The following is a 13,198-nucleotide window of genomic DNA, read 5'->3' on the forward strand; positions in this document are numbered from 1 at the left end:
TCCAAGATGATGATGAGCTGATCCCATGAAAGAAACTCTGCAGGAGAGACAAAGCTGCATGCTTCAGTATATTCTCTGCTTCACCTGTCTCTCGCCTGCCAACCATCGATCCAAGTCCCAATTCCCAAACCAAGGTACTACGAAAAATGGACACATCAAGGCAAGAAAAAAAAAGAAAAGGAGCAAAACGAAAACGAGATATCACTGCGAATTCGCAAAAAAGTTAGCGGCAGGTGGTACGAGCAGAGCAGGAAGCCAACAAAAGCGCGCGAAATAAAGCTGCCTCTCGCGCGCTTTTTTTTTCTTTTAAAGCGGAGCAGCCTCCTACTCCTGCACCCCTCCTCTCTCCACTTTCCCTGTAAAGCAAACGCGCGCCATGAGGAAGAAGGCGGCGGCCGGCGGCGGAGGTGGCGGCGGAGGGAAGGGCGTGGTGGCGACGACGACGGCGCCGACCGACCTGCTCGTCTGCTTCCCGCCGAGGCAGCACCTGGCGCTGATGCCCAAGCCGATCTGCAGCCCGTCGAGGACCACCGTGGACAAGGCGGTGGCCGCGCGGCGGCGGCGGCAGCAGCAGCAGCAGCTCCCGGCGGCGAGGTCTGGAGGAGGAGGAGGAGGGCGTGGGCGTGGTAGCACTAGCAGCCCGCTGTTCCGCGGGTCCAAGGCGAAGCAGGCCGCCGTCGAGGTCGACGACGAGCCGCAGTCGCCCAAGGTGACGTGCGTCGGGCAGATCAAGGTGGCGCGCCCCAAGAAGCAGAGGAAGGTGGCCGGGAAGCCAGGTAATGGCGGCGGCGGCGGAGGAGGAGGAGGAGGTGGGAGGAGCTGGATCACCGTGGTGGAGGAGATCGAGCGGCTGCACGAGCAGAGGAAGAAGGTGAGCTGGCTGGAGGCCGTCGGGATCAGGAGGGACGCGCTCCCGTTCCTCGGCGGCGCGCTCCGGAGCCTCCGGCTCAAGGTGCGCTGCTTCGGGTCGCTCCACGGCGCGGTGGAGTCCTCCACCGACGACGAAGACGACGACGACGACGACGGCCGCGGCGCGGAGGAGCACGAAGCCGTGTCCGCCGGATGCGGCGGCAGCGCCGCCTCGAGCGTGTTCTCGAAGTGGCTCATGGTGCTGGAAGGCAGCGAAGAGACACCGGAGCAGGACTCCGGCGACGACGAGGAGGAGCCCGAGCGAGAAGACGACGACGAGTGCTCCAATGCGCCGCCGTCCGCCCCACCGGCGAACGCGCTGCTGCTCATGCGGTGCCGGTCGGCGCCGGCGAAAGGACTAGCAAGGAGACGAACAGAGGAGCCACCGCCACCGGTCGGCGAGGCGGTGCACGACGAGGGAAGCGCGGCCGCCGCCGCCGCGGGGGACGACGGCGCAGAGGAGGAGAGAGACGAGCTGGTGTTCATGCGGACGGCGCCGGATTTCCTGAAGCTGTCCATAGACATCGCCAAGGAGACGTGGATCGTCGGCGGCGTTGACCCCCTCGCGCGGAGCCGGAGCTGGAAGAGGTGACCGACCGACCGGCCGGCCGGCGAGGAGTCCCCGGCATCGGGATTATTTGTACAGTTTGTATTTACCCTTGCGTTTTCGGTATAATCTTGTGACTCAAGTTGTTGTTACGTTTCCTCTAACTTGGTAAATGGTGATTATATAAATCCAAGCTATAGAAATGAGGTGAATTTATCATGCAACAATCCTCTACGATCCAATTGTGCACATGGTTGGGATTTGAAAATAGAATCCCATTAAAAAAAAACTTAGGAAATGCCTAACATCCAAAATTCTTCAAGTTACTTGCTCAGTGTCGGTATGATCCAGGTCAATATGGTGCCGCCTTCGTCAAAAATGCAACTCCACTAATTGTGACCTTTTTCATCCAAAAATGCTTTTCAACATTGCCATTGTCTCGTCTGTGCAATCGTCGACCATACGGAGACGAGTTCGGGAGCAAAGTGTTTTTACTAGAATGAAAGGAACATGAGACAATCATAATATACCTAGATAAATTTGAGTTAAGCACTGATTAAACAGGAACCACAGCTTCGTTGTTGATTGAGACAGTTCATGGTCATGGCACTCTCCTAAACGGTTGGTTTCTTTGACTTCACCCGTTGGTACTACAGCCAAACCGCCTATGAATATGCAACGCGCTATTGCGCTCTGCTCATAAACCTCCTCATGTTATTGCAAAGTTGGCCGTTGCTCGTCCGACAAACTATGCACCAATTGGACTCTGTCACAACAGAATCTGCAGAGAAGGTCGTCGTATGCTGCAGTGCAGACTGCAGAGGGCAGAGCCGCAACAGAATCTTCAGAAAGAACGTCGTATGGTACAGTGCAGTGAGGGGATGTGACCTCTCATAGAAAAATGTATCTAGACATAGGGTACAGACAAATTTTTTTTACGGAGAGAGTACTCCATTTCAATATAAATAAAACTAATATAAAATATGACATATTCTAGTTTTATTAAGCTAACAACCTCATCTAGAATGTATCATATTCTGTATTAAATTAGTATTTTGGGATGGGAGGAATTCCACGGAGATAGACCAGACGTACTCTCTCATCCCAAAATAAGCCAATCTAATACATAATATGATACTACCTCCGTTACAAATTACAAGTCGTTTTGACTTTTTCCTATAATATTTGACCATTCGTTTTATTTAAAAAAAGTAGTGCAAATATAAAAAGGATAAGTCATACTTAAAATATTTTAGATAATAAAACAAGTCACAAACAAAATAAATAATAATTTCATAATATTTTAAATAAAACGAATGGTCAAAAGTTACAACCAAAACTCAAAATAACAAGTATTTTGAGATGGGGGAGTACTAATCTGGTGTCACATGCCAAAGGTTGGTTTATTTTAATACATATGGAGTAACTGCCCTAATCAGAATCACTACCATTTTTCCAACAAAAATTCTGCACGGCTTCCGAGGCAACCTGCACCAGCATCTGGCAATCGCAAGCTCACCAAATAATTAACAAAACATTACTGCGAGAAGAGATTCTAAACAACTCAGTAGGCACCAAACGCACGAGCACGGAGGACTAAAAGCACCAGTGTTAACTTACTTTTTGGTACTGAATACTGATAGCTATACACTACAGGCTAATTCTATTAAGGTTGTGTTTAGATCCAAGGGTGAAAATTCTATTAAGGTTGTGTTTAGTTAAAGGGTGAAAAGTTTTGACGTGTTACATCGGATATACGGACACACATTTGAAGTATTAAATGTGGACTAATAACAAAACAAATTACAGATTCCGTCTGTAAACTGCGAGACGAATTTATTAAGTCTAATTAATCTGTTATTAGCAAATATTTACTGTAGCACCACATTATCAAATCATGGAGTAATTAGGCTTAGAAGATTTGTCTAGCAATTTACACGCAATCTGTGTAATTAGTTATTTTTTTTCGTTTATATTTAATACTCTATACATGTGTCCAAACATTCGATGTGATAGGGTGGAAAATTTTGCTAGGGGATCTAAACAAGCCCTCAGTTGAGTAAGTTAAAGTGAAAAAAAGGTTGTTGCAATATTGTCAACACCTAGCATAGCGAATATAGAGAAATGAGTGTGCCAAGTAACACCTCGGCAAGCATAATGGCGGCAGGTGGCTTCTGTCCAGCTAGGGAACGACAGTCTGCATAATATAAGATCATTCTCTTCGAGTGCCTGCAGCTGCAAAAAGAGCAAAGGGAAAGAGAGAGGAAAGACAAGTTCCATTGCACCACTACTCGTAGGAAGCTGCACCATTGAAAAGCTAACCGTTTTTTTCACAAACCAAAGGCATGTGTTAACAGTCGGTCACTGAAGAGATCTACACGTGACAGAACATGTGGCATTGTTGTAAAGTTTTTCCCATTTTACCTGTTCATCTCGAAAGGAGGAAACCGGTTTCTGAATCTAAGCTGGTATCCACTATCCAGTGCTAGAGCCTACAGGTAGGGATGAAAACGGATCGGATACGATCGGAAACTAGCTCTATCATATTCGTTTTCACATTTTTTTTCAAAATCGGAATCGGAATCGGAAACCCGGATATGAAAACGAAATTGAATATTGTCGGATATAGATATGGTGCGAATACGAAGCGAAACGAATACGGTGACGAATATTAACCGGAACATAAAAACCCCTCAAACTAAGCATCACAACTCAAAAAAGAAATATAACTCTTTATTTTTTTTCTAATATAACATATCAACTTTTCCAAATTTTAGTGTTAATAATTTTGTTATATCCGATTTTGTGGTTGAGGGAGAACGATTCAATAGTTTATCGCACTCATATGGCCGTCCTAAGGAGCCGTATGTGAAAATAAAATTTAAAACTAGTTTATCGCACTCATATGAACTTCAAATTGGATGATTCTTTTTCATAAATATTTCTAAAATCATGCTCTAATGTGTTATTGTGTTCTTACTGCTATTATTTTGGCCATAGTTTCTTGTGACTTTTGTTTTATCAATTTAAAATTTGAATTTCAAAAAATAGCAACTTCAGATAATATTTTGAAGCATTAAATAATTTCAGCTGAAAAAGTCATGAACATAAGAGTTGTAGAATTCATCAAAAGCTACAACTTTTATTTTGGTCATTTCTTCATCCGATAAAGGGATAGTAACATTGTTCACAGAATTTACATATCTCTCTTATAGCTTATGAAACCATATGCGAGATATATAAATTTTGTAAACAATGTTACTATCGCTTTGTCGGATGAAGAAATGACCAAAATAAAAGTTATAGATCTTGACGAGTTATACAACTTTGTTCTTGATGACTTTTTCAGTTGAAATCATTTAATATTTGAAAATGTTGTTTGAAGTTATCATATTTTAAAATTCAAATTCAAATTGTTTAAACAAAGTCATATAGAAAAATGACCCAAACAAAAGTTGTTGATCTTGATGCGTTGTACAACTTTGTTGTTGATAATTTTTCCATTTGAAATCATTTACTACTCGAAAAATTATTTGATTTTCTTATATTTTAAAATTCAAAATTTATATAGTTCATTCAAACTCGGATAGAGAAATGACTAAAAGAAAATTGGTAGATCTCAATAAATTCTACAATTTAGTTTTTGATAACTTTTTTCATATGAGTTCATTTAGTATTATAAAATTTAATTCGAAGTTGAGGGAGTACATATAGACTTATTAGCTAATTCTTAGGCCCGTTGGCCCATTTAGATAGAGGGATACATAAACCTAACCCTACCCGGCCACTCCCACAGTCCCACTCTCCTAGCCGCCACCCTTCCTCCCACGACAGCGTGCGCCGGATGGCGATGCCGGCCTCGGGGTGGCCGACGTCGTGGGCTCCGCGGCGCGAGGCGACGGCGTGCAACGGACGGCGGCGAGCGGATTCGACGGTGCTGGCCCCGGAGCGGCCCAATCTGACGTTGTGAGGCAATGGCGATGACTGGGGCGTGGCGGCGCGAGGCGACGGCGTGCGGCGAACGGCGACGCGAGCCTCGTGGTGGCTGGATCCAGGGTTGGCGGTCCCGGAGCCGCGGGATCCGACGTCGTGAGGCGACGGCGAGGGCTCGGCGGCGCGAGGCGACGACGTGCAACTGACGGTGATGAGCGAATCCGGTGGCGCCGGCCTTGGGGCGGCCGGGTCACGGCGATGGGCGGCGGCAGCGGGCTCGACTACGGCGACGGCTTCGATGCGCGGCGACAGCGTCGATGGGCGACAGCGGCAGGCGGCGGATCCAGCGGCGCCGCCCTCGGGAGGGGCCGGATCTGCCGTCCTACGGAGGTGTTCGGCGCTCAGCCCCGCGACGGCCAGCGGCAGGCGGCCGCAGCGGCGCGGATCTATCGCCGGCCATGCGGCGGCTGGCAGTGGGCGGCGCGAAGGCGGCCGGCTAGGGTTTTAGGGTTTTTTTATTTTTTTGGCTGAAAAATCTCTCTTTTGCTAAAATATCGGATATCCGATGAAAAATCCCAGATAGTTTCCGACAGTTTACGTTTCCATCGGATATCACCCTTACTGTATTCGTTTTCGTATCCGAGAAAAAAAAATCCGAATTCGTTTCCGAATCCGAAAAGTTCCGGATAGTTCCGACCGAATTTTTCCGAATCCGAAAATTGGTTCAGACGGACGGAAACTATCCGAACCAGTTTCATCCCTACCTACAGGACCTGTTCTACAAGGTAGTTTTGGTACATCAAATAGACATTGCCACAGAATTCTGTGATCGTAAAATTGCAAGTGAATCGTAGCTGGAAAATTTTCATCGGAGGAGGCGCTGTACAGTTTTGCTCAATTCTTACACACAAAGGAGCGGGGAACAGGAGCTGGAATCAGTTGGTGGCAGAGCTAAATGAGAGGTTCACCATGTCACCCTTTTGTGATCAAGGCTATACAGGGGAGAGGGAGAAAGTGCTTCACAGCAAACATTGGATTGTGCCGAACTAGGTCCTGGGAAAACGAATCCATGTTAGCAGCGCAACTAAAATAATGGATAAAAAATCGACATGAAAATGTTCTCTTGTAACAAACATGCTATGCATGAGGTGTCGACATCACAGTATCTTCAAGATTTAAATGATAAACTAGTATGTGTAATTCTCCCCCGTGTATAATCCAAAGTACATCTGTAATAGATCTTTCAAGAGATTGTTTGGATCAAGTACCAAGAAAGTAAAAGCAGAACATTTAATTGCATGTACAACAATATTAGCACCACAGCTAAAAGGTATTGATAGATTGAACTTTCTAGCTGTTGTTTCAGGCTCTATGTAGTAGGCAATAGACAAGTAATCTGTGACCAAACACAACAACAAGCATGTTATCAAGTACTACCTCCGTTTTTTAATACCTCCGTTTTTTAATAGATGACGCTGTTGACTTTTTCGTACATGTTTGACCATTCGTCTTATTCAAAAAATTTACGTAATTATAATTTATTTTATTATGAGTTGTTTTATCACTCATAGTACTTTAAGTGTGATTTATATCTTATACATTTGCATAAAATTTTTGAATAAGACGAATGGTCAAACATGTAAGAAAAAGTCAACGGCGTCATCTATTAAAAAACGGAGGGAGTATTACCAATTCACTGCCAGATCAAGAACATTATTTCACAGCTTTGGTTTAATATGTCAACTGCAAATAATTGAAACAAATAAGTACCAAGAGTCAAGAAGTATACCCCCAAGACAATGGGCAGCTACACTAGTTTGTTGATGATTTAGAAGCTTTCTGGATCTCCAAAGTTATCGCCTCAGCAAGATCAGATGCCTCATACTCTGCTCCAAAGCATCGTGCTGTCTCCAAGCATGGATCTAGCAAGTACCTGTATATTTATACAGTCAAGTGCCTGACACATTACAACAAGGCAAGCTATATAGAATAATACCGTGCGTGCTTACATGTTATGAGAGCTTTCTACAAGATAGTCCTGACCAATGTCATCAACCTTTTTGAAGAAAACACGGTATTCCTGTGCAATCTGTCTTACTGCATTGATGGATCCCGTTAGTCCTATTATTCTTGGGTCAAACTCTGCCGTTCAAAGAAACAAACTAATCATTCCCAAATACAGTGAATTTGAAGGTTCCAATAGCATGAAAAATAGAGAGCAACTTACCACTAAGATATGCCTTAAGCTGAGCAGGTGAATCACGTTGAGGATCAATTGTGATAAAGAGTGGTGTAATCTTGGTGCCATATTTTGACTCTATGAAACGACAAATTAAGAACTGTAAGAAAAGGAAGATCACAAATGTAATACAAACAACAGAGTTCAGATAAATCTAATTATTATAAGGAAATTATAGCATACATAAAAATTAATATTTTATAGGGAGAACTACTACCAATTTAAAAAGCCCAGCTAACAGAATCTACATCAGTGAAAGCTCAATGCTTTCGTGACTCTCAGTAAGCCACGTAAGCAGATAATCTCCAGCCATTTGATGCAAACAGAAGGAAATATAAACCGCCAGATTGGACAAAGACACTAGCGAATTGGTCAAATTGGCATGGATGTATGAAAGCTTCGGGAGCCTTATGACAGAAGGCTCAAGAGCCTGAGTACTGTGTAAAAACACGACTCTGTTATGTCCGTCCGCCGAGTGGACCTAGTGGGCCAGGGCGTTTAGGCTGAGTGGTCCAACTGGACCAAGGCACCACATGTAGGAGAGAAAGACTGCATCCAAGCTGACTAATTAAACAAATATGTTAACAGTGATGATTTAAAATTAACTATCACACAGTAACTATTTTCTGAAACAAAAGTTTATAAGTCTTATTTTGTATAAAGTACAAAACCATTTTACCTTGTAACTAACAAACTATTCATTTATCATGCAATAATGTAACTCAGAATCTTTTGTAAACTAATAAAATCAAACCAATTTTATCATACCACTAAAATCTAATTTATAGCCCAATAGACATTATGTCAATTTATTTGTTTTATAAATAAATTCTGCCTAAAATAATAACAATAATTCAACCAACCTTCATAAATCATACCAAAGTCTTCAGCTTAATAGTAGATATAAAACAATTTAGTCCCTCTCCTCCATGAGAAGCACCCTCAATACAAGAAAAATAATCACTCCACTCATGATTGAGCAAAGGCACGGCTTCAGTGACTCGTAACCAAGGAAGTTGAACATTGACATAAGGAAGGACTTATTAACATAGTGCTAGAACATAATCATAAAACAGGACTTACCACTCACATTTCTAGGCAAAGAAACATACTTCATTGCATAACTACTACTGTAGTGGAAAAACAAGTCTTATCTAAAAAATGCAAACAAAACATGCACGCATGCACTGGCAGACAGAAGAAGAATATGTGTTATGCATAGAAGGCTGCTAACCACTACTATGTGAAAGATTACATAACATGATATTAAAGAGCAAACAATGACATGTCTGCAATAATGTACTTCCATGAAAGTAGGATATGGTAAATAGTAACGTACCTAACAACTTGACAACATCAGCCATCTTCTGAACTTCTGCTGGGCCAATATCTGGGCATGATGTATAGCCAAAGTACATCAGTGTCCAATTTCCTCGAAGCTTTGATTCAGTCACCTCTTTGTTTTCTGTATCATATAGCTTAAATGGCCCTCCAATTGCAGGTCTATTGGTAGTACACCTTTTGGGAACACTGGTCTGCTGTGCTTCTTTAGATGGAAACACCACAACACAAAATGCAAATAGCAACAAAGAACACAGTTCAGATACTACAGAAGAACTGACGATTTACAAGATACACAACTATATACAAAGGGTAGATAATTAAATAAACATGCTGTCATCAGTTTCATTTGTTTAGTATTAATTTTTCCCGCCATGATGGTAAACCAAATTGGGCTGCTAGTATTGTAGCAGCAAGAGTAATTTCAAGCAGTTATTATAAAGCAACCACATATACAAAACATGAGAACATACTAATCCGCAAAAAAACAAGGTGTTGGAGCATGTAGAAATTTGGATTCCTTTACATCATAAGGTTTCAAGATCAAGCACAATTATTTCTGATATCTTTATGGGCCACAAGGGATTGCAGTTCAGACATCAATGCCTATAGAACTATTACCATCATAAGATCAACTAATTCAACAACTTTCCAACAGACTTGAGCTTAAAAGAAAATGACTAGATCAAAATGTTTGACAACAAAAACAAATGAAGATGCACAACTGGGAAATTCTGTAAGTACCTTGGGTAACTGCACGCTTCTCATCATTATAGTGAACAAAAGTGACTAGTCCAGCAAAAACTAGTAGAGCAGATGGCTGCAAAATCAATATACACATTTAGAGAATAACATTGCACATGAGAATGCTGATAAAAGTTCTATAGGTCAAATGATATTGCACATAAAAAACAGAGTGAAAATTTGCCAGTAACCCAATTTGACATTAACAAATCTGTGGAAATTATCATGAAAAATAAAAATATGGAAACAAAAATATGAGGGAATATAGATAAATAACATACAACAACATAATATATCAGCGGCTGAGGATTCGCCTCATTCTCTTCAGCAAATTGTCTCATTGGCCTATTATACTTGGAGCCTCCTTCACTGGAATAACCTCGAGAATGATTACTCCTCGCAGGAAACACTCTGTATAAGCAAATATCCAGAATTACCGAACCAACTCAATTAAACAAACAACAAAGGCACGTGCAGGACAAGACCCATGGCAGTAGGATTATCTCCACAATTGCTTAACGTTATCATTCAATCAACTCAAGCATTAATTCATAGGTCAACAGTAATAGCTAGCAAGCTGTAAGGGGCACAGAAACAATTGTGAAATCAATCCATTGGTGAAGTAGGAATGTCCATTCCGATTCAAATGTCATGTAATGAAATACTTCTAGATAATAATTCTAGCCTAGAGCCCTGCACAAGTCTAAATATGTATCATCTGCAAGAGGAAAGGTAAGACAGCGTGCACAGCAAACCGTGAATGGTCCAATTGGCAGCATATTCAACATTAAAACACGATCGAACCCGACCAAGTTTCCAAACGCTATTCAAAGCAATTATCTAACTACATCTAAACAGAAACCACCGCATCTGGATGTTGAACCTAGTAACACGGCAATGGTGAATGCGACCAGCGTGCAGTGAATGCACGCAGCGTCAACTCATTACTTGTTTCCTGTAGCAGGATACCGAGATTAACCGCAACTTCACCACATCCATTCCGCGGCCAAAACGCCCTAATCACTCCCAAATTGCAACGCAAACAGCGGCCCCTGCCCGAATCCTACCCGCTACACAACACGCACGAGACGAACGACTCAGGCCTCCCCCCCCCCCCCCCCACAACGCAGAACACCCAAAACAAAACAAAACCCCACCAAATCCAGCGAGAAACCAGGGGCGCCATCGCGGGGGAAGCGCCCGCTGCGGCATTAGCACGAACAGCTTGCGCGCACGACGAATTTCAAAAAAAAAAAAAGAGCGAGACGACGGGCAGGATCTCGCACCTGGGACGGCACGGCGGAGGCCGCTCGGCCGCGCGGGCGGCGGAGGCGGCGCCGAGGCGGCGGAGCAGCGAGAGCTTGAGGACGCGCGGGGTCAGCATGGCCGCGGGGGCTCCGCAGCGAGGCGGAAGGCGGTGGAGTTGAGGAGAGGGGAAGTGAAGGGGAAGGGGAAGGGGAGGGGAGAGTGCTTGGAGAGGGAGGAAACGCGATAAATGGGAGGAAATCTTTGGGCGGTTTTGTGGGCGTCTCGGGTCGCTGGTTGGCTCGGTCGGGTTCGGGTGTGTGCGAGTGCGACTTCTGGTCCAAGAAAGAAAGCCTGATCTTCTTGCGGCCCAAGAAAGTAATGTGCAATGTGGGCTGCTCTGAATTTTTTTGTTATCCCAAATACTTGCCAAAATTGTGTAAAGCCGCTGCTCCGATAGAAATTTATGGGAAACTGTTCGGAGATCGTTAAAACTCGATGGAATTCAAACAAATTAATCAACAAATTGGAGTTCAATTCGATTCTTTTAAATGTATCTCTAATCAGCCATCAACTCGAGCTGGATTGAAAGTATTTCGATTTCGGAATAACGTGTCAACTCGAGCTGGATTGAAAGTATTTCGATTTCGGAATAACGTGTCGGAGAGCTGATGTAAGGTTTGCGGTGTTTGAATCTCCTGAAGATAAATATGAAGATTAAATTTTTTACGCAAAATAAGATGGTAATAATGTGTAATTAATTGAGTTTAATTATTACGAACTTGAAAAATAGATTAATATGATATTTTAGAGCAACTTTCGTATATAAAGTTTTCGCATGAAACGCACCATTTAACAGTTTGAAAAACGTGTCACGAAAATCTTAATCTTCATCCAACAATCTTCATCCAACAAGAGTTAGAGGAAAGAATATGACCTTAATCGTAGTAATTCGATGGATTATTATTCAAAAATAGATTAATTAACTGGAACGCACGCTAAACACTAGAACAACATTCTCTCTCTGTGTGTCTCTGTCATGGCTTGCCGAGCTGGTGCAGGGTCTTCATGGCGGAGATGGCGGCGGCGGGGTCGAGGCTCTTGGGGCAGGTGGCCGTGCAGCTCTTGATCATCCGGCAGCGGTAGAGCTTGTCCCACCCCTCCGCCAGCGCCTGCACCCGCTCCGCCGCGTACTCGTCGCGGCTGTCCGACACCCACCGGTACGCGTGCAGCAGCGCCGCCGGCCCCAGGAACGCCTCCGCGTTCCACCAGTAGGACGGGCACGCCGCGCTGCAGCACGCGCACAGAATGCACTCGTACAGCCCGTCCAGCCTCTTCCTCTCCTCCGGCGACTGCGCGTGCTCCGTCGTCTCCGTCTTCGTCTTCGTCTTCCTCTTCAGCCACGGCTCCACCGACTTGTACTGCTGGTAGAAGCTGGTCAGGTCGACGACGAGGTCCCTCACGACGTACATGTGGGGCAGCGGCGTCACCGTCGTGGCCGACGAGGTGTCGGTGTCCACGGGCCTGAGGCACGCCACGGTGTTCACCCCGTCGATGCACATGGAGCACGACCCGCAGATGCCCTCCCGGCACGACCGCCGGAACGCCAGCGTCGCGTCGTGCTCCGCCTTGATCTTCTGCAGGACGTCCAGCACCATGGGACCGCATGTGGCGAGGTCGACGTGGTACGACTGCAGGTGCGGCCGCCGCGAGGGGGCGTCCGGGCTCCACCGGTACACCCGGAACTCCTTCACCGTCGACGGCGCCGCCCCCGCCGCCGCGGCGTCGCCGCGCCGGTGGTCCCTGATCTCCTCCTCCTTCGCAGCCAGCGCCGCCTGCTTCTCGGCGGCGTCCCGCGCGTTGGCGCGCGCGGCGGGGTGGCCGCGGAGGGAGGGGAAGTGGCCGTCGGCGAAGCCGCCGCCGCTGCCGTCCTTCGCCGAGGCCAGCCTCGGCAGCGTCCTCCGCAGAATCATCGCCGGTAGATGGATCGATCGCTCACTCGCGCTCGCCGGAGTTGCTCGAGCGAGCTAAAAGGCTTCGCTTACGCGGTGGCACGTGCCGGCGTCGCGGACACGTGTGGCGCGGCGGGTGAGACGGGTGGAGGAGAGGCTACACCGCGACGCGTCTGAGATGAGACGAGAGCTCTCGCCTTAGCTTAGTCGGTCGGTGGGCTTTCAGTGGTGGGCTCCGTTGGGTTGGGCTGATCTTACAGGCTTATTATCTCAGGCCCATTTGTTGGA

The 13,198-nt window shown here is 45.5% G+C and overlaps 3 protein-coding genes across 4 annotated transcripts; 1 reads left to right on the forward strand and 2 right to left on the reverse strand.

Moving 5' to 3' along the window:
- The first annotated feature begins 334 nt into the window (after positions 1–334).
- Positions 335–1,680, forward strand: LOC4346888 (uncharacterized). The gene has a single exon (XM_015755833.3). It carries the CDS (start codon positions 377–379, stop codon positions 1,499–1,501), a length of 1,125 nt encoding a protein of 374 aa, XP_015611319.1. The 5' UTR covers positions 335–376; the 3' UTR covers positions 1,502–1,680.
- Positions 1,681–6,226: 4,546 nt separating this feature from the next.
- On the reverse strand, positions 6,227–11,180 carry LOC4346889 (protein SCO1 homolog 2, mitochondrial). 2 transcript variants are annotated; one of them, XM_015755239.3, is made up of 8 exons: positions 11,000–11,175; positions 9,995–10,124; positions 9,714–9,789; positions 8,968–9,174; positions 7,617–7,706; positions 7,399–7,486; positions 7,179–7,322; positions 6,227–6,442 (listed from the first exon to the last, which is right to left on the reverse strand). In XM_015755239.3, exons 1-7 carry the CDS (start codon positions 11,095–11,097, stop codon positions 7,202–7,204), a joined length of 810 nt encoding a protein of 269 aa, XP_015610725.1. In that variant the 5' UTR covers positions 11,098–11,175; the 3' UTR covers positions 6,227–6,442; positions 7,179–7,201. The 2 variants fall into 2 exon arrangements, with proteins under 2 accessions (XP_015610725.1, NP_001409674.1); NM_001422745.1 differs by having other exon boundaries at positions 6,229–6,442; positions 7,399–7,531; positions 11,000–11,180.
- Positions 11,181–11,891: 711 nt separating this feature from the next.
- LOC4346890 (succinate dehydrogenase [ubiquinone] iron-sulfur subunit 2, mitochondrial-like) lies at positions 11,892–12,961 on the reverse strand. Its single transcript, XM_015755880.3, has one exon. The coding sequence runs from the start codon at positions 12,929–12,931 to the stop codon at positions 11,996–11,998; it is 936 nt and encodes a 311-aa protein (XP_015611366.2). The 5' UTR covers positions 12,932–12,961; the 3' UTR covers positions 11,892–11,995.
- Positions 12,962–13,198: the final 237 nt, after the last annotated feature.

The sequence above is a fragment of the Oryza sativa genome, chromosome 9 (assembly GCF_034140825.1).
Source record: "Oryza sativa Japonica Group chromosome 9, ASM3414082v1".
Taxonomy (NCBI): Eukaryota; Viridiplantae; Streptophyta; class Magnoliopsida; order Poales; family Poaceae; genus Oryza; species Oryza sativa.